Here is a 22,302-nt window from a genome sequence, read left to right as displayed (position 1 = left end):
AAATGTAAACGGTTATAAATACATAGACAAACAAGATAAAATAGTGTTATGTTAAAAATGTTCGTTTTGCCTTTATATATTAGCAACTGTCACTGAGAAAAAGATGAAGTGCATGAAGAAGCTCACATACAATAAAATCTATTCACTTGTGATTTTTTAGATGTTCTCTAACATAACAAATGGTTTGAAGTGTCCTATCTGCAGGTTCCATGAGAGGTGTAAACTAAAATCTAATCCTGAGCAGCATGCTGTAAATCCATGAGAAGCTGACACAGATGTCTGTCTCTTGCAAAAATAACAAGACAACAAAAGCACAATAAGCTGATGGAAAACATACCAAGATATGTTTTCTTTCAAGCCCAACTTCAAGCCTTCAAGGACTTTCCATTTACCTTTCAGACTTTTACATAAATTTGACTCTCATGGAAAGTTCCACAGTGAGCCTTTTTTTGGTAGAAAAAAAGGCCTGAATGCAGAAAAGGTCATAGAAGAGCAAAAGCCCACGGCCCAAGTCTCACCAACTAAAATGCAAGATTTAATTTGATGATAAAATGTTATCTGCCAATTGAATTCCTAATTCCCCTAGACTTCTATTGAGTTTTCATGAGAAAAGTTTTTCTTATGAATTGATTGAGGGCCTTTATCTTAAAAACATATTTTAATTGTTTACAGCCACTTACCTATAAGAGCCAATCCTCCTAGATTTACCATGAGATTGTTTCCTGCAGGGGATGCCACAACAGATAGGGTGCCTGGTCCAATCTCAGTGAAAAGTGTCTGTAAGTGTTCCACTCCGTAGTTTTTATTGTCTGGAAACATTTGGAGAAGTCTAGTGAGCTTTTATTCAAAAATATCACATGGGCATTACAATTTTAAAAAATTCTGCAAACACATCAGGATCAGACTGGCCTGCCATAGTACCAAAGGAGTTAATAGTGGCACCTTGCCATAATGGACCTTAGCCAAGGACAATTCTTATCATCTATGTGTGAGAGTGGTCCCTCAATGTCAGGTTCTTGACTCGATCCTTGAAGGCCCAGTCTTACACTAATCTATTTGTCAAACAAATTTTTCTGTATTAACTATTTCTAAAGTGTTTATCTTCGATATGACATAGGCTTCTGTCTAGCTAAACATATGCAGGTAGTTTAGTAGTCAAGGAACTGTTACTTACATACCCAACATACTTGGTATAGGTAATGCAGACTGCAGGGACGTTGATGAATCAAGAGTAAAACTTGCAAGTTGCTTTGTGCCCTTACCAAGAACCTGTAGCTGTGTAGATTCTGCTACCTCCCCATGGACATTGGCTGCCCTGCAAGTGTAGAGCCCTTGGTCAGTCTTTGTTACATTTCCAATGGACAGAGATGCATCACTATGATGGGAAACAGAGTGGAGTCTGCTTTTATTTCTGTACCAAGAAACCTCAGCTTCGGGAAGACCTAAACACAAATGACATGGCGCCTGCTCAGGGTCAATTACATAATATACTGTAAAGCAAAAGTTAAGGCAGTAAAGATGTTAATTTTGCAAACTGAAATCAGCCTTATACAAAATATGATACGATGTGTAGACTAGCCGCTGAAATGCATTAACATCATCAATATCAATATTTAGGTAGAAGCTGTATTGTGTAAAATTATCCAAGTACTGGTATGGAATTCCTAAAATCCCTTATCCAAAGAGCTCTTTGATATGGAAATTTTCCCCATAGTGTCCCAGGTAACATAATCCTTAATTACTCTTTTTTTCTGTAATAATAACACAAAGTTACATTGTACTTGATTTAAACCAGGGATCCCCAACCTTTTGAACCTGCGAGCAACATTCAGATGAAAAAGGAGTTGGGGAACAGCACAAGCATGAAAAATGTTCTTGGGGTGCCAAGTAAGTGCTGTGATTTGCCATTTGGTAGTCCCTATGTGGACTGTCAATCTACAGTACATTGAGGCTCTGTTTGGCAGTACACCTAGTTCTCATACAACCAAAACTTGCCTCCAAGCCTGGAATTCAAAAATAAGCACCTGCTTTGAGGCCACTGGGAGCAACATCCAAGGGGTTGGAGAGCAACATGTTGCTCACGAGCTAATGGTTGGGGATCACTGATGTAAACTAAGCTAGCATCAATCCATGTTAATGGAACTGCTCCCTCTAATTTCTTGTAGGTTATGTGCACAAAAATGATCATTGTTCTTCTTAAACACTGTGTGCTTCAAAATGGTTGGTCCTGAGCCAATGCTCTACTATAGGCGTGCATGCAAACAGATTGCAAAGGACAGACAGGTACCGATAAATACATTTACAACTAACGTTAAAATCCATTATAATTTGTAAATGCAATTTATAAGAAAACTGCTTAGATTTATTATTTTGTTCATAAGACAAGATATATTTAGGTTTACAACTTAATGAACTTCTTATTTTATTCTTTTTGAATGACTCTTGCTACTTTCTTGAATACTACATGCCTTGTTATATATATTTATGTGCCTTTTCCTTTTATATATGTTGTACATAAGTAATTTGCTCCACCAAGTTTATAACTATTTTGCGGTTCATTGACTCAACACAGATATGTTCTACACAACTAGGGATCCACGTACCTTCATATTGAAGTGCAGTGAGGCTATCACTAACCCTCAATTGAAATTCAATGAGTAAAAAGCATTGCAAATGTGAAGTTCATAGAAATAAACATTACAAATTCTTTACAAATAATAATGGTATAATACACAAGAGCCATGAATATATTGTAAATTATATCCTTATAATCTGTGCTTAGTGATGTCATTGGTTACAATTGGAGCTGAGGGATGTCATTTCTGTCATGTGACTCAATGAAATTTCTGTATTATAATAAATAAAGTACTCCCTGTTGCAAAATAGGAGGATATTAGAATTCACCTCAGAGTTACATTGACCTTCGGCCTTGTGTTTTTATATGGTCATGGAACTTCTCAGTAACTTATAATATCCGATTTTTTAAAAGAGGGGGTCCTTTATTCACGTTATAATGAAATCGCAGCAGATGTTCTAATGAAAAAAACCTCTGTAAATGTCCATTTTAAGAGAAAAAACTGCAGCTGCAGTTTATCAGTGCCTGTCAGCAGACTGTCTATTCTACTGTCTCTTGGCACGGACAGTAGGAGCCAAACACTATATTTACACATCACAACTCATACTTCACTCTCTGGTTCATCCTCTACTGTCTACAGGAAGCCCACAAGAAACCTTCACGTCTGCTTTTATTAAGCGTGTGCCAGGATAATTCCACCACTAACTGACCACTCTCTGGTAATCTCACTACAAGATTTCCCATGTAGATAAATCAGTAGCAACACACTAATGTTTTATGTAAGCTCTCAAAGACTATACAGTATATATAAATATATCTTTATAGAGACTCAGTTTCACCTTGTTTATTTTATCTAAAAAACCCTTTGTCACAGAGATAAAACACAGAACATCATTAAATGTATTGCTGTTAATCACAGTTTAAATTGCATATTGATTGGTCTTTATTATTATGCATTAAGTACCTGATACCCTACCATTGTCAGACAGTACTGCTGTGTATTATGTGTTAATACAATTGCTAATTGGATATGATTTTTATTATAGGTCCAGATCGTTTGTTACAGTGGGAATACTCTAATGGGGTACTGCAAAACAGGAACTGACATTAGTGTTCCTTTGCTAGAGATTCCCACCAAGCAATCCTCCTACACAATCTGGGAAACATTACGCTAGACAGTCTCCTCAGACTTGTTTACTCACACTGTCCTGGTCTAGCTGTGTGGGTTCTGACCTGCTTTAAAACTCAGATCTAAATTCGAATCCAAAATTGGAGTAGTAGATTTTATATTTCCTTCAGAAGATTTATTTTTCATATAATAGATTATCTAGTGATAACAACTTATTTAGCAATTACTTCTTAGACAGCTGTATAAATGACTACCATGAAATCCATGAAAACTCTCTAGTTAGAAATTTTTCGCTGTTGCGAAAAAAAAAAAAAAAAAAAAAAAAAAATATATATATATATACACACACACATACACAGTATTTATACAGTTCAGAAGGACCAAAGTCCAAAGCTAATATTGGCATCCTTGACTGTTACTATTTGATTGCACACTAGCAGAACCAAGACATTGCCTTTGAGTGTGAGCTTGGGGTTTTGCGATTTGCTAAAATAATCATTGGCCAGTAACTTTTTCCCTGTGTTGCCTTGACCATAAGTGTTGCTAACGTCACCATACAGTAAAACAGAAACAACGCAAGCTTGCTCAGTTGTACTGGCTATTTTTAATTCATAGGATAACCATACCCCTTCCAGTAAGCAAACATGTAGTCTTACCTGCAACTTGACAGTGGATGCTGACATTTGTCCCCTGAATAGTTTTCACCACGCTGCCCACATCAACAGTGATGGAAGGAGAGTCTGTGTTAATTACTACAGACTTAGAAGTCTTTATTAATGGTTTCCCTAGACAATAACATGTATCAGTTAATTATGAATGCACAGCTGGACAGGTAAGCAACACTAATACCAAACAATGGGCCAGATTCTAATCAATGAGAAAACATTATTATTCGGTATATCACGTGAGAACTGATGGCCGATATTCAATGTAAAGAAAATAATCTTTTATCCTGACTCAGTTCCAGTTTTTCTCATAGACGTCATGTGATAAACCGTGAGATAAGTTTTTTTCACTGAATTGTATCTGGCCAATTACAGTGCCTAAGTTCCCGGTTCTTTCTAAATTACCCCTATTTTCTATGTGCAAAGTGCTAAATCACGATTTACTAAAAATTTAATTATCACAGGGTAAAATTAAAAAAAAAAAAAAAAATTATTGTCCCCCCACTTATTATGTAATGCAAGAGGTTAGCAAAATGGAAAATATACGATGAGAAAATATAAGACGAGTTAGCTTAGCATTCTTAGCATAGAACAGCCAAACAGGAACAATGCAATAATGGGAAATCACACAGAATAATCTCTGTATTTTATGTTACAGCAAGATTTTATATATAGCGCTGGTAAGCAGGGTTCTCATTGGTAAATATTATTGCTCCTGTTACTACATTTGGACCACCTACTTAGAGAATAGGGGGCACAGTAGACCAATTTTATGGAGGGTTTACGTCCCCCAAGACACAGTAACCATAGGTCATTGTTTCTGGAGCTTGGGGTGGTGGAAGGTTGAGCTGGTGATAGTTTATTAACATACCTGCTAGAGTGATAGCAATAGAAACTGATGTATAACCCAGTGAGTTGGTTGCATTGCATGTATAGAACCCAACATCTGCTTCAACTGGTTCCAGAATTTGCAAAGAGTCATCAGATTTTAGAAGGATCCTGGTTGAGAGGCACAAGAGATTAATGGTTAAAGGGTTAACAGCAAATTAGCATGATGCTTGCTAAAAAAGCGCCATATTCATTTGTATGTGAGTGGGGCCTACAAACATGTACAGTGACAGTTATGAATGCTTATTGGAAAAAAAAGTCTGGAACTCCTGTGAAATGTCCCATTGACTGATTTTCAATATATTGTTTTCTAGAATTTATTTTCTCTCGGTTTATTGTGAAAGCAAAATTTATCTTGTGTTCAAAATATTCCTTTTCTGTACACGCATTTTTGCATGAGAGAGAAGAACAGGTGCATTCCTAACGCCATTGCCAGTGCATGCCCACATGCGAGGACTCCTAGAAGTTAACTGCAGACTTTGCTGCATGCAATCTACACTGCAGTATTTTAGTGAAATGGAAAGTTCCTGTCATTTTAGGAAAGGCACAAACACAGTGATCTGTATGGTATTGCATCCACCAGAAGAGCCTTGTGTATTGGTGACAGAGTTATGAAATGTAATGAAGACCTATACATAAACCAAATATCAGTATTAAACAGTTCCCACAAAGATGCACAGGAATTCTGGTTATATGAAAGCATACAGTACACTACATCTGTTGAGATGAGATTTCAGTTTAAATTAGCTAAACCTAATCAGGCATATCTGTTAAGATCTATTAAAACAAACATGGAGTCAATAATGGGAACAGATAAATCAACCATTTCTATTGGGAAATAGAATAACATTTTTTATTTCAATGATAAAATTATTGAGAACTGTGGGCAAAATTTGGTATGAGATGTTATGGGGTCATGGTGAAAAACGTCTAGGAAATCCACGTTGGTGGGGATTTGAGACTTAGGGGCACATTTACAAAGCTCGAGTGAAGGATTTGAATTAAAAAAACTTCGAATTTCGAAGTGTTTTTTGGGCTACTTCGACCATCGAATGGGCTACTTCGACCTTCGACTACTACTTCGAATCGAACGATTCGAACTAAAAATCGTTCGACTATTCGACCATTCGATAGTCGAAGTACTGTCTCTTTAAGAAAAACTTCGACCCCCTACTTCGGCAGCTAAAAGCTACCGAAGTCAATGTTAGCCTATGGGGAAGGTCCCCATAGGCTTGCCTGTGATTTTTTGATCGAAGGATATTCCTTCGATCGTTGTATTAAAATCCTTCGAATCGTTCGATTCGAAGGATTTAATCGTTCGATCGAAGGAATAATTCTTAGATCGTTCGATCGCAGGATTTGCGCTAAATCGTTCGACTTCGATATTCGAAGTCGAACGATTTTAGTTCCTAGTCGAATATCGAGGGTTAATTAACCCTCGATATTCGACCCTTAGTAAATCTGCCCCTTATTGTTAGGGGATCACTTCAAAACTTGGAAAACCTAGCCCTGTATTAAGAATATCTGGCATAATTCCATACATGCACAAAATAATCACATTTTACATATTGTAAATATTTAAGAGAAAAATACAGTAGGAGCAGTAGAAGAAGCAGTAGGAGATGTACAGAACCACTGAGAAATAAAGAACAGTTTGCGTACTAGCGATGTTATAATACAATGTATAGAACTTACATTTATTAACCACAGAACAAGCTAAACCATGTCTAAATTGCTCAGATTTGAAAAGCCCAAACCACTATTATCTTAATAACCATTAATCCGTAATGTCTCCATTGTGAAATATATTTTTCCCCTTTTAAAAAGTATCTATATGGTTTTGGAGAGTCACCAAATTATACTATACGCTAATTCCAAAATCCATGAAAATCTTGCTTTAGAAAAAACAAAAAACACAAAGGGATCGATGCATTGATTTGATTCCCAAACTGCGTCTAGGGGAACTACAGTATAAGACCTGTTAGGGTGACTTTGAGCAGAATGTTTTTTGGTAGCCAAAAAGTTCAGATCAGAAGATTTCAGGTAACATTTACGCCTAGATGGTACAGGCATGGGACCTGTTATCCAGAATGCTCGAGACGTGGTGTTTTCCAGATGATGGATCTTTCTGTATTCTGGATTTTCATACACATGTACCATAGTCTAATAGAAAATCATTTAAACATTAAATAAACCCTGATTTACTTTACAATAAGGCTTAATTGTAACTTGGTTTGGATCAAGTACAAGGTACTGTTTTATTATTACAGAAAAAGTTTTAAAATTTGGAATGTTTGGAAAAAGGATGAGACACAGTCTTTTCATAATTCAGAGCTTTCTGGATAATGAATCTCATGCCTGTACTAGATTTTCTAGGAACTATGGCTAATAACGTTTATTATAATGGCTTAAAGGGGTGGTTCACTTTAAAGTTAACATTTAGTTTGTCATAGAATGGCCCATTCTAAGCAACTTTCCAGTTGACCTTCATTATTTATTTTGTACAGTTTTTTTTACTTCTTCTGACTCATTCCAGCTGTCAAATGGGGGTCACTGCTCCCATCTAAAAAGCAAATGCTCTGTAAGGCTACAAATGTATTGTTATTGCTACTTTTTATTAATCTTCTTTCTATTCAGGCCCTCTCCTTTTCATATTCCAGTCTCTTGTTCAAATCAGTGCATGGTTGCAAGGGTGATTTGGACCCTAGCAACCAGGGAGAGAAGACTGGAGATCTGGACCCTAGCAACCAGGGAAGAACTGGAGATTTGCTGAATAAAAAGCTAAATATCTCAATAAACACAAATAATAAATGAAAACCAATTGCAAATTATCACTCTGTACATCATACTAAGGGTGTTATTAACTAATCTCTGAATGCAAAAATTTACTGAAAACCTTAATGTCTTACTATTTGCACTATGCATAACTTTTATGTATTTATATCATATATTTTAAATAAAATATAATGTTAAAATAGTCAAATCTTTGTATTAAAACACAAATGCACTACTTATCACTTAACCAATGCAAGTGGTTTAGTAGGCTAGGGGGAGATTATTGACAAAGACCAGTTACTATCTTTTATCATCAAAAGAGTGTGCTTCATTGCTTAAAATACCTGTATGCAGACGAGAGAAGTTTTTTTTAAATCTCCTATGACTTAAGTTTTTACTCTTAATTTACATGAATTATAAAAGCAAATCAGTGAATGAACCCATCCGGAGCGCTATTTATCCCCCTACAACATGAAGCAATGACTTAGCTGCCCTCTTTTTTGTGATTTGGAAGTATGTCACTACTCAACATAATTATCTGTTCTTATAACCTAAACACATCGCAAACTTTAAGAAAAAAATGTGGTTTTGCTCCACAATCATAATAAAGTTATTCTATTACATAACTCTGTGATTGCCATTTGTTTTATGCTCAATTTCTTAACATAAATGTTTTTCATATAATCTAGAGGCTGCCATGCCCTGAAACAAGCTGAAGGGGGTCAGCCTGTTTTCACTGATAATATTTCAATAGTATCTACATTTACTGTGCATAGATCTCTGGCAGTTTTAGGACTAAATAAATCATGAGAGCACTCTATTGTTTGTAGGATAACTGCTTCAAAATGAATCCCAGTCCTGATTTAAGGTCAAGTATTTGTTTAGCTAATCCAATAAATTGTTTAAAATAGCTAACCTTAGGCCTGCAATTTAAAAAGAAGGATGATTGAGCACCTGTGGCAAGCTGCACTCAAGTGTGCTCCCATAAGTGTAAAAACATTATTTACATGCACAATACATGTACAATTGATTGGATAACTACACACACTTGCTTTTATCAAGGATACTAATGAGGACCTAAACTTTGGACACAAATGGTATTCCACTCTCACAGTATAGGCCCACTTACATCACAGGTTTCCTTCTTCCCAAAGGGATCCACCTGGAATACTGGAGAAGGGCATTCACAAACAGCTCCAGTCTATCTGCTTCGACAATCCGGTGAGCGAAAAGCATCCCTTTGCCACTCTCACAGGCTCACACACTTCAGCAATCCGGTACCCCGTCAGCACCCCTTTGCTATTCCAGTTGGGCTTCTTTGCTGGCAGCTCTCTGGCCCAAGTCCCTCATACCCTCTCTTCTTCTATTCTAACTTCTAGAATTCCTAACTCGTGGGGTATCCACGGGGGCACTATCCCCTCTAACCTCCTCGTTGGGGCATTGAGCGGCCCTTACTAAATTTCCTGCCTCACGCACCTAGTGCCTGCTCAACTTAAATCTTACTACCTTAGCCTGTCACTACTTTCTGTCTTTTGTTCTTACTGGGCCTCTCTATCTGGACCTTCTTTCTTGACAGTTCTTTCCCATCACAATACACTTAACCCTGGGTGTGGTGCCCACATTACACTTATCATTCTGTACACACATTTTGTTCACCTCCTTACATGCTGATGAATAGTTAATTTAAAACAAAACAGAGCATAACATCGGGTCTTTAAAAAGTGGAGAAAAAAAAATATATTGAAAAAAACATTTTTAAATAAAAAATTTTTCACCTGATGAGTGCTATAATCTGTTTTCTCCGATCACAGAAATTTTAAATGCAGACAAATGAACTTATTATCGAATTCAGTAGGGTTGCCTAAATGCCCCACTGATCTCCTGTTACTGGCCACTGCACTGGTGCAATTTAGCCTTGTCATGTGTTCAATTGACTTATCTGTTTGAATGTAAAAATCCTGCAAAAACATACATCTTCCTTGTCACTCATGTTTCTGCAAGTATTACCTAGCCACACTCGGTGCTATATATATACAGTATATGGATTTAGGGTATCACAGCAAATAAATCTGTTCAACAACAAGGCAATAATGTATTCCTCAATATTTACATCAGTTCAATCCACAGGAGATATATATGTGCAAAGAAGGTGGTTCACCTTTAAGTTAATTTTTAGTATATTATACAATGACTAATTCTTAGCAACTTTTTGGTCTTCATTTTTTCTTTTTCATAGTTTTTGAATTATTTGCCTTCTTCTTCTGACTCTTTCCAGCTTTCAAATTGGGGTCAATAATACAAATGTATTATTATTGCAACTTCTTATTACTCATATTATAATTATTATTTTTACTCAAAATGAAAACCAGTTGTAAGGTGTCTCAGAATATCACTCTCTACATCATACTAAAAGTTAATTTAAAGGTGAACAACTTCTCTAAACAATTAAAAATCACTACTTGCACGTTAGGTAGGATAGAGATAAAAAAAATAATAACAGACCCAACACTTCTATGAATTCCAGCTACTGTGAAAATTGCAAATGTTAACACTCTGCTAATGTCTCAATGATCAGATCTCCCTTGTGCTCTGTGAAAGGCAGATTTACAGTGCATGCAGGGTTATCTGGAACTAACCATTGGAATGCATACAGTATGTGACCATGAGGATATTTTTTTCCAGCTGCTCCAGTTGACGCTTAACCTTATCTCACTATTTCCAGTTTTCATATAAAGACAAGTCTACATCATAAAAAACATTGTCCCTTGTGCGTTAGGAAGCCCTGTAATTTACAGAGCATTCTTCTAGAGAAGCTCACACAAGCCTACTATGATGGAAGTAAATGTAAAACAGATGAAGAGTCTGTACTAATGGTCATCACATTTCAACTATATTTAAAACAAAATTTAGGATGAAAAGGATAAATACTGTATAAGATTCAGCCAGTAAACACAGCTTAGATTTCAAAGCCTTTTTTCTCAAGTACAAGTGAATTATTTTTTGACAAACCCAACCCCCCCCCCAGTATTCTGAAGGTCAACACAGAGACCATTCTGGAGTTATATAAAAGTTTCCTTGTATTCAGTTAAACTACATTATTAACAACCTTGCTCATTTGTTGTGGGTAATGAAAATACTGTGCATACAAATATCTGAAGATTAAATATCTTAAAATGAAATTAAACTAAAACTAAAGTTTGTCTCAAGAAATTATATAAAAGTGTGCTCATGTAACAAACAACCTGAACAGTGCAAGGTAACATACATGCACAAATTTGATAAGCGAATATCAGGTAAGCTTACCGATTACTGTATTTCACTTCTTCTCCATTCTTTGCCCAGCTAATAACTGGCTTAGGGTTCCCACCTGCTTCACAATGAAGCAAGACGCTAAGTGTTCCACTAGCCAATGCGACAGTCTGCCCAATATGGGTGACAACCTCAGAAGCAGAAAACTGTTGAGCTGCTGATATTTTCCTTAAGATCACTGGCTTCCTGAGCATCTGTTGTGACTCGTGAGATTCGGACAGTTCTGCCTCCACTGATGAAGACCTCAATGAACTAGATAATCCAGAAACAGGTTTATACAATGAATGTTCCGAGGTTCCCGGACCAATCTGTTTTGGTTCAATTTTTAACACAGGGGATTCATGGTCTTTGGAATGGCTTCTCATGTCCTGTGTTAACTGTAACAGAATCTGCCTACTGAAATTATCCTGGAGCTCAACAGGTTGTTGAGATAATGATTGAATTATGTCATCCAACCCCTTAAGTTCAGTGACAAAGGTGTAGGGCAAAGAATGCTCGACAACATGGTCCTCCTCAGATGATATATTTCTCTCAAAGGATTCTTGAAGTTCTGGTGGATCTGTGTTTCTGTCAGATAACACTTTTAATGCCAAGAGATGGGAAACAATACTATCATAAACACTGCTAGGATCTGTTGTATCAACTTGTTTTTCAGTTTTACTTCGGTTAAAGAGATTCCCATTTTGTTGCTTCTCAGGCTGATGGTAAATTTCATTTTTCCTCCCATTTTTCATTACTTCTTCTTCTCTAGTCCTGGAAGAATGGGAGATAATTTTGTTGTTATCTCCAATGAGTTTAATGATAAAATGTTCTTGACTAGGCCCTGCCATGCATGTATAAACACCAGTATCACTGGGTCTAAGATGATGTATTTTGATGTAGCCATGAGGTGCAACTGTAACATGCTCAGAGCTGATCAAGTGCTTTCCATTCTTTTCCCAAATGATTTGTGGTTTGCGAAACCTCCTCACAGGACACCGTAGCACAAGAGAAGTCTTGGGAAGTAGATAAGCATATCCACCCACAATAAACTGCAATTTCTTCTGTCTTTTGGTCTGGATGTATAGCTTCCTTAATCCTGTTATCTGGGGGCTCTGTTTCTGACCATGTTTGGGTCCTTCAAAAGAAAATGGCATTGCATTAATAAAGAAGAGGTAAATAGATTGCAAGTAGAAAAGATACATCCTTTGATTAAATGGTAAACTACAAAACAATGATACCACTACACAGAGCACATACATGTATTATTTACAAATGCTACTTTGCAGTTGTATCACAGTGCATCAAGTCCAATACAGACATGCAGCATGATCATGTAAAAATATTTCCCCATATTGTGGAGAAATTAAAATTGGATACTGTGCAATATGCAGGACAAGTTAAGAATCAAAAATACAGACATACAGAATTTCAGGTTAAAATACTAACTGTAGTAAACAAATTTATGCAATGTGTCAATATTGTTATTTGCTTGTATTATTTGAACTGCCCTGTTCCAGTGTGTGGTATGCATAAAAGGGAGAAAGGATTTTGACAAGTGATAGGGCTCAGCTCTGATGCTGAGCAGCGTTGAGCACTAACACAGTGTACAACTGGTATCAAATTTGATAAAATATATTCACTAATAACTTTCTTTTCAGGAAAAACTTTTTGGTAGTTAGATATGATAATTGGGGACTCTATTAGAGTAATGCCTTAGGATCCCCCAGATCATTATTTTATAAATTTGCCCTTTTGCTATTATTTCTACAAGCAAAATCTAAATTGCAGGCCAAGTGGAATATACCATTTAGTGGACCACCACCTGCATCTCCATTGCCTTCTCTTTGCCTTCAAGAGACAAAAAAACACCCAACACATTATGATATTATTATTGGCTCCAGATCTTTAGGAATGGTAGCCAATGTAGCCAGCCAAAGGCAAATTAGATGTCAAGAAAATACTTTAAAGGGATACTGTCATCAGAAAACATGTTTTTTTCAAAAAGCAACCCATTGTTCTTTTGTTTGGCTGCTGGGGGGGAAAAGGGACAGGGTGATATCACTCCAACTTGCAGTACAGCAGTTAAGAGTGATTGAAGTTTATCAGAGCACAAGTCACATGACTTGGGGCAGCTGGGAAATTGACAATATGTCTAGCCCCATGTCAGATTTCAAAATTGAATATAAAAAAATCTGTTTGCTCTTTTGAGAAATGGATTTCAGCGCAGAATTCTGCTGGAGCAGCTCTATTAACCGATTCATTTTGAAAAAAATGTTTTTTCCCATGACAGTATCCCTTTAAGAAGATAAGAAGTATAAAACAGTAGAATTATGTTAATTACTTGTGCAAGTTCCAAGTGAGCAAGGTCTGACCAAGAGATTGATAGAGGGGCACATAGAAGAATTTCCTATGATGTATTCCCCAGTTTTCATCTTCTTCCTACAAACGGCATTTTGAATTTGCATTCCCTCTCCACAGGTCACTGAACACTAAAAAATTAAAACAAAAAGCACAGTTTTAAAAAGACTAGCTGGACACATATCATTTTAATGGAGAATATTAAAAATACATTGTCATAAGTGATGATTTACATATTAAACACTTGTTTACACAATAATGGCAGCACAGGAATAAACTTGCTTTAGGAGAACTGAAGGGAATCTAATTTACTGGTCTATTTATCATGCCCCTGAATGGCCATAAGAGAAACATCACATTATTCTACTTAGTTGTGCTGTAAAATGTCAATTGTGCAGTTGGCACATAAAGTGGAATTATATTAATAGGAAAAAATGTTATCAGACATCTCTGCTTTTTATCTTTCTGACTCATTATCCATTGTGTGATGACCTTTTATTTCTGGCCATGCTCAACTTTTATATGACTATATTAGTTGGTAAATATAGTAATCACAAATTGATAGGAAAAAAAAACCCATACGAATATACCTGCGTCCAGTCAGTTATATGCCACTCTGCGGGGCAGTCTTCATTCTTACAAAGCTCCTGAGATGGAGGTTTTAAAGAAGAGCAAAAGGTTTCTGGTAATTCTAAAACACTGCCATCAGAAAGTCGCTGCTTGCATACAACCTCACGTGTTTGAATGCCCCCGTCACATGTTTGGGAACACTGCAGAAATAATAACAAGGGAGTATTTATAAAGACCTTTAATATGAAAGTGACAGTCACAGGCAACAGAATGTGTACAATAATAAATATCAGTAAATATGAAAAGAAAGAAAATTCACTACATTGCTTAGTTGTCATTTTGTATCATGCTGAAGACAGAGAGCTACTAGTAGCGGCTACTTGTCATGGCTGCAAAATAGACAGTAGTGATAATTGGCTTTGCTAAGACACTTCATGTGTTTTAGCAGAGGCAATTCTCAGTATTGTCTATGACAGGGTATTTTTTGGCATTTTGTGGCCACAACAAGTAGCTGCTATTAGCAGCTCCACGTGTCTTCACCCGTAGGGACAGATTTATCAAGGTCGAAGTGATAGTTCGAATTTCAAATTTGAGGTCTTTTTAAGTGGAATTCGACTAGGGAATAGTTAAAATTAGATTCGAGTTTTTAAAAAATTTGGACTTCAATTTGAGAAATTTATAATGTACTGGCCCTTTAAGAATTCGAATATGACTATTCACCACCTTAAACCTGGGACTTCCTGGGATCAATTTGGAGTTGTTTGCAGCCTTCCTGAAAATCAAGTTTTTTTCAAAGAAAAAACTCGAATCAAATTCAATTCAAATTCGATTCGAGTTTGCGGGTCAATCCCATTCACCCGATTGAAAAATTCAAATTTTTTCATAAATTTCGATTGGTCGTTTTTTTTTCTCGAATTTCCAGTTCATGGGAGTTTATACATACTCCCATGAAATCTAAATTCGACCCTTGATAAATCTGCCCCTTAATGTAAGATTTATGAGAAACATGAGATTAGGAAATACAGTCTGACTTGATTTAAAGGGGATACCGGTACTACTTTGGTTACAACAGTTTCCACAAGCCTTCAATTGGCTGTACAGTTAGGTCACTCTAATTGCAAAATATCAATTATTTTTTATTTTCATAATTAGGAAGTTAGAGAGACAGAAATTTAGAAAGATTTTTTTTTATTATAATCCCTCTGGATTGCAGTTGGATTGCCCATTGAACTCACACAGTCTATCAATAACAACCAATGGAACATTAATTTGGCACTGGCAACCAAGCATATTGAGAAAAACATACACCTTGGCTCTTATGAGTCGAACACAAAAATCAATGCTTTTTTGGCCATCATGGACAATACCTGATAGATAACATAAGGTGTGTTTTTTATGAGAAATATGAAATTAGTAAATACAGTCTAACTTGATTTAAAGGGGATACTACTTTGGTTTCCCAAAGCCTTCAATTGGCTGTACAGTTAGGTCATTCTAATTGCAAAATATCAATTATTTTTTACTTTCATAATTAGGAAGTAAGAGAGACAGAAATTTATAAAGATTTTTTTTTTTTATAATCCCTCTGGATTATAATAATGGAACATTAATTTGGCACTGGCAACCACTCATATTAGGAAAAACACACACCTTGGCTCTTATGAGTCGAACACAAAAATCAATGCTTTTTTGGCCATCATGGACAATACCTGATAGATAACATAAGGTGTGTTTTTTATGCAACCTTAAGAACATTTTACATTGTAATTTTATTTTTAGAAAGAGTCAATTGGTAAGGAATAACTATGCAATCAACGGGACCTCAGCCAAACTGGAACATTTGGAATTACCCAAACCACCTCAACTAAGTATAATGGCACAACAGTAAAACAAGCTCATTTCACTATGTGACACATGACAGTTAATGGATATGGACTAAACGTTTTTTTATCAGTAGTTAAATCTGTAAGCCGAATAGTTTTTTTTGTAAAAAACAGATGTGAATGGACCCACTCGTTTATTTTTGCCTTAAATCAGGTTATGTTTTACTAAATGGGAATACACTTTTACATAAAATAACCTCTATGAGTCTTTTCTTTTATTAAGTTTATAAACCGCATTACCCTTTATAGGTAATTTTAACAATTACTTTAAGAAACATTTGAGAATAAAAATGACATTTGTTTCCTGCAAAAAAAGAAGACTTTTACTAGGATGTAAATGAACAAGCAAGCAATGCAGAACTACAAATATTAAAAATTTAAATTACAAGCACTTTTGCTTGTAAACTTTCTGAAAGTATTTCAATTTAGGGTAAACAAATGACAATACTGCTCTTCAATAAATGAAATAAAAGTTTATGCAAAATAAGAAAATATTGGCATGTTCCTAGAATTTTTAACCAATATAAAACAAGCTTAAACATTATTTATAAATGAATATACAAGTATGGCACCTATTGCCCAGAATGCTTAGGACTTGGGGTTTTCTGGATAACAGATCTTAAGTAATTTGGATTGTCATACCTTAAGTCCACTAGAAAATCATTTAAAGATAAAATAAACCCAATAGGCTGATTTTGCTTCCAATAAGGATGAATTATATCTTAGTTGGGATAAAGTACAAGGTAATGTTTTATTATTACAAAGAAATAGGACATTAAGAATTTGGATTATTTGAATAAAGTGGAGTCTATGGGAAATTGTCTTTCCGTAGCTCAGAGCTTTCTGGATAACGGGTATCCAGATAACGGATCCCGTACCTAAAAAAATACTCCTTATTATCTATTTAAGATGGCTGGACTATTCTAGGAATACACAAACCAGTTTTCATAATGTTATAGTCAGTACTATGATTTTAAGCAGATCCTGAAAATTAACAAAAAAACTAAATAAAAACACAAATGACTTGTTAATGTTTTATTACAGACAGGTCCTAATCATGTATTATTTCAAAGTGAGATGATACTATAGAATTTGTTTTGGAGTTAAGCCAGTATGAAATTGATTCATGCTACAGGGGATCATTTCCTATATAATAAAAATCAAAAATTTGCTTGCCAAGGAAATTTGACTTGTTATAATAACTGTTTTGCTGGAAATAAAAACATTTCCATAACACTGGGATACAACAGGGACTCATTGCAGTTGCAGATAAACACGTTCCTTCCTCATATTCCCAGATTAGGGATGGTAGGATTTTTGTTTAACACCTGTTAGCATACCTTTAAAGCATCTCTAATCCTGAAAAAGGAAGTTTCTTACATGAAGGTCTGTGGGGTTTGGAGATGGACTGGAGATATGCCAAAACCTAACTATGGATGACATGGAATGATAATGAGGTGTGTGACTGAAATGGCTTTATAATAAGTTTGTAATCTATCCTGCCACTGCACTGTGTTGTTGCATTGCTGATAAAGTTCTATTTAAAATATATTGTTTATTTTGAAGGCATGGTAAAAAGAATTGTTAGGTTATATGGATATTTAATTTAAATGTTTATTTCTAATACTATTGAGCATATAAACACGTCCCGCTAGCATTACTCGTACAGAATGAAATATCAAAGTACATCTATTTTATTGCACTTCTCTGGATTGAATTATATATAATAATAATTATTTTGCCTCCAATGGGGTATATTAAAGATGCAATAAAATATTATTTATTGCAAAGTTGCTTTATTGAAGGTATATCATTTTTTCCTGCTACACAGCTGCCATGCCCATGCTAGCAGAGTGAGCTGCACATGTTATTCCTGGTAGTGTGCAAGAGGGTTACGCCATTTCTTTTCTCCTACTTTGTGTAAATGTCTGGCACTGCATTCCACAATATAAAAGGCTTCTGAAAACAAGATAAACCCTTTCTGCAGAGCAAATGGCCACAAAATAACAATCTTTAAAATAAATACAGGTTTTGAACTTATATGGCTTCTTCTTTATCATCCTGAAAGCTATAAGCTTTGATTGTAATAAACTCCCAAGCCAAGAAATAGATGGGCTTTTACATGTATTTCCTCCTATTCATCCTCCCATTTATTACTAGGGGATGAAAATTTCATTTAAAGCTCTTTGTAGTGAAATCAGTTAAAATGTGATCTTTCACCTGTTCGTGGTGAAGCCATTGCAGCAACAAAGGGCAAAAAAAAAAAAAAAAGAAAGACGCAAGTGCGAATACATATTCTGCTATTTTGCTTCTTGTAAAAGATTTATAGGAGCAATTGTAGCAAAATAAGTTATGAACATCGATGGTTATACATGCGCTATAATGAAAGAGCGTGAATAGATGAAGGGGTTTGTGCCATGCAAAAGGATTCTCTCTACTGCATGCTCAGCATAATGAAGAACATATGTATTACAGAATGGAAAATATTGGTGGGAAAAAGTGGCTCCAAATATTAGATTTCCATTTTATGCAAAAATATGAGCCATGGAAGCAACTATGTACACTATACTGTGAGGAGGTCACCATGTGTCCCCAACCCTACAAATATAATTAAATATAATTCAGAGATGGTGCGTGTCATTTTGCCTTTATGCCATTCATTACAGTCAGGGTCACTCAAATACAAACTCATTCTCAGTATGTACTGTATATAAATACACATCAAAATCACTCACACAACCATTCATGCGCATTTATCTGTTTCACATGTATTTGTACCTATGCATGAGAGTTTTCTATCTTACTCATATAAGACAGATATTCGCATCACCTGCTTCCATTCTGAAGAGTACCATGCTGGTGGGCAATCAAAGCGATTGCAGGCTTGAACTAAGGTAGGCTTTGGTTGCCTGCAAAAATCATCTCCCAAGGCTACAGTTTCATTTGTCTCTCTTGACAGGAGATGAGAGCAAAATACATCTCTGGTTTGCAGACCCACCCCACAGGTCAGACTGCAAGTGCTCCAGTTTCCAATCTCCCACCTAGTAAAAGAAAACAAAAACACACGGTAAATGCTAGTGTTGTGTTTGTGCATAGCAGTATATGACTTTATCAACACTGTATGCAAACATTTGGAATAAATCATCTATAATAATATGTCAACATGTACTGTATATGTCATATATGATCCAGGCCCATGAAGTTGTAGACATATCAGTAAGGACAATATTCCTGCATAATACATGAGGCTATAATTTGTTTACTTGTCTAGTAACCCATAGAAAGTAGTCAGTGGGTAGTATTTATTGGTCAGCAGTTTGATTGGCTGATAGGAGTCTAGATGTGGGGGGCAAACGTAAGACCTTTTTTTACATTACCCTATACAGTGTATATGATACATAATATGCCATATGTATAATATGTATAGTATAAAATATGGATTTTACAATTGATTCTTACTTTTGTAACATCACCAGATAGATCACTTAATAGACTCATTCGAGTACATATGTATATATGTGAACAAGCTAAGTATACTGTTTCTATATTTCATATTGGCTACTGAACTGTAAAGCAGATCTTTATATTCTTCTATATTACTGTTGAAGCAGGATAAATAGAACATTTAAAAGACATTTTTAAATTGTGAAACTTATTTACATGTGACACCATGGCATCATATAGATCAGGGAACTCGGGTGGCATATTATATCAGGGATGTTCAAGTTTTATCAAACAACAATTCCTTCAGTTAATTTTGGGTTAGTTTCACAGTCTTGAAGAGAGCAACTGAAATCTAAGGGCGTTATTCATCAAAATCCGAAAAGTTACCACTATTTTCTGAAATCTACTCCAACCAAATCTGCACAAACTTTTCCCCTCTTTTTTTATCGTGAATAATATATGAATCTACAATTTTTTCGGATTTGTCGCCGAAACATGCAATTTTTTCGGGTTTCACGTCCAAAACCTCCGGTTTTCTCGGATTTGACGCCCGAAATCCACATAATCTTCCGATTATTGAACAAAACCCAGATGCAGATCAGGACGAAACATCTGCCCTTCACTTCTACGTTAACTCAGTAGGACTGAGTTGGAGTACTTTTTTTATTTGGAATTTTAACACCATCGGAGCCTTTTCCCTATAAACGTCGATGTAAAAAAATCGGACTACAAGAATGAATTAATAATTAATTTAGAAATATTATTTATAAACTATGTACGTGCCTAAATCAATTGTCATAGTATAGGTAATTGCTTAAAAAATCAAGTGTCCTCGTGTAGTTTGGCATCTATTAGTAGAAACTTTCAGCATACTTAGGGGGTTATCAATATTCGAAAAGTTCTCACTAATTTCTGAAACCGAATCCGACCAACGCACTGACCCCCCCCCCCCTTTGTCAATAAATTTTACAGAAAATTTCTTGTGGGGTTAAAAAGTTAATTAAATTGGTAAAAAATCCGAATCATACAAATTTTTTGATGCCCAAAACCACAAAAGAGAGATAAAGAGAAATTATATTTCAAATGTCAACCACCCTTTAACTTTTTTTTAAAAGTTTTATTTACAGTCCTGACCCATATCATATCAAAATAATTTTCTCGCCCTGCCTTACAGCATAATCAAAATCTACAGTATAGGGCATACTGTATACATCAAGAATTTAATTTGTGAGCCGCATAAGGGTTTTCTCAAATAAACTTGAATTTCGAATGTTTGGGTATTTCTGAAAAAATCCAAGGGGCCGATTCACTATGGGTCGAATATCGAGGGTTAATTAACCCTCGATATTAGACTAGGAATTAAAATCCTTCGACTTCGAATATCGAAGTCGAAGGATTTAGCGCAGATAGTTCGATCGAACGATCAAAGGATAATTCCTTCGATCGAACGATAAAATCCTTCGAATCGAACGATTCGAAGGATTTTAATCCAACGATCGAAGGAATATCCTTCGATCAAAAAGTTAGCCAAGCCTATGGGGACCTTCCCCATAGGCTAACATTGAGTTCAGTAGCTTTTAGATGGCGAACTAGGGGGTCGAAGTTTTTTTTAAAGAGACAGTACTTCGACTATTGAATGGTCGAATAGTCGAACGATTTTTACTTCGAATAGTTCGATTCGAAGTCGTAGTCGAAGGTCAAAGTAGCCCATTTGATGGTCGAAGTAGCCCAAAAAAAACTCGAAGTTTTTTACCTTCGAATCCTTCACTCGAAGTTAGTGAATCGGCCCCCAAATGTCAAAAACTCAAATGAAAAACGACAGATGATCGAGTTTATGTCCCAAAACTGTTGGTTGAGTTATCGGATAAAAACCCTCAAATCAACCAAAAACGTGAACATTGACTAGTACTAGAACTCCCATTGACTTCTACATGACTTTGCCAGCTTTTAGATGTAGAATTTTTACATTCTAATTTTTTTTTGCTTATTAAATACCAGACATCCGAGTTTTCCAAATATAACTCAAATGTGTGAGTTTGGGTGCAAAAAAAAATTGAGTAGTGGAAAAAATCTAATTAGATATTTGATAATTCTGCCCCTATATGTAATGCCTCTGATGTTCCCAACCGTACCACTTTTGTGTACAAAAAGTGGTCCACAAGCCAGGCCTGGATAGATTGTGCCAAGTAGAATGATGTGTAGTGAATGGGAACAGAAAGTCTTTGCTACACAGAGACATGGTGCAACATTGCTTCTAACAGTAACGTAGCAACCTTGATTATAACGGTAGTAGAATGATTAAAGCCAAAAGATGATTGGTTATTATTGCTTACAGAAGTGGTGCTTGGCCTGTGGGTTAGAATCCCATTAGTAGGCATTAGTAGATCACTTTGGCAAACGTCATTCTTTAATTAACCTTTCATTGGAGGCAATTCTCTATACTGTTTTCTAAAACAGTAATTCACAGACCTCTTAACTGGTAATAAGTAAAAAGGTCTATGAATATCACTTTATTATTACACAAATTATTAGGAGAAAAATTAGTCTGCATATTTAACTAAACTGTACACCACTGTGTTACTACATTGATAAAGATCTTGCGGTTGTTTTGCATGCAACTTCTATATGTGCCTCCTCCATGTCCACAATGGCAATGGCTTGAAGACAATAATTTATCTACAATGGAAAATGTAATATACAAAGCCAGAGGTTCTTCTCAAAAGT

General features: G+C 35.6%; 1 protein-coding gene across 1 annotated transcript in view; it reads right to left on the bottom strand.

The window, feature by feature from the left end:
• Positions 1–22,302, bottom strand: part of adamtsl1.S (ADAMTS like 1 S homeolog) — a 161,466-nt gene that overhangs the window by 21,227 nt on the left and 117,937 nt on the right. Inside the window, exons 16-23 of the mRNA XM_041580075.1 lie at positions 18,965–19,175; positions 14,272–14,451; positions 13,665–13,812; positions 11,336–12,458; positions 5,241–5,368; positions 4,361–4,489; positions 1,263–1,442; positions 681–809 (exon numbers count right to left, since the gene is read on the bottom strand). Of these exons, the coding sequence (XP_041436009.1) occupies positions 681–809; positions 1,263–1,442; positions 4,361–4,489; positions 5,241–5,368; positions 11,336–12,458; positions 13,665–13,812; positions 14,272–14,451; positions 18,965–19,175 (2,228 nt within the window). The remainder of the gene's footprint in view (positions 1–680; positions 810–1,262; positions 1,443–4,360; positions 4,490–5,240; positions 5,369–11,335; positions 12,459–13,664; positions 13,813–14,271; positions 14,452–18,964; positions 19,176–22,302) is intronic.

The sequence above is a fragment of the Xenopus laevis genome, chromosome 1S, assembly GCF_017654675.1.
Source record: "Xenopus laevis strain J_2021 chromosome 1S, Xenopus_laevis_v10.1, whole genome shotgun sequence".
Taxonomy (NCBI): Eukaryota; Metazoa; Chordata; class Amphibia; order Anura; family Pipidae; genus Xenopus; species Xenopus laevis.
Note: the sequence above shows the minus strand (reverse complement) of the source record. Positions and strands in the feature narration are given on the sequence as shown.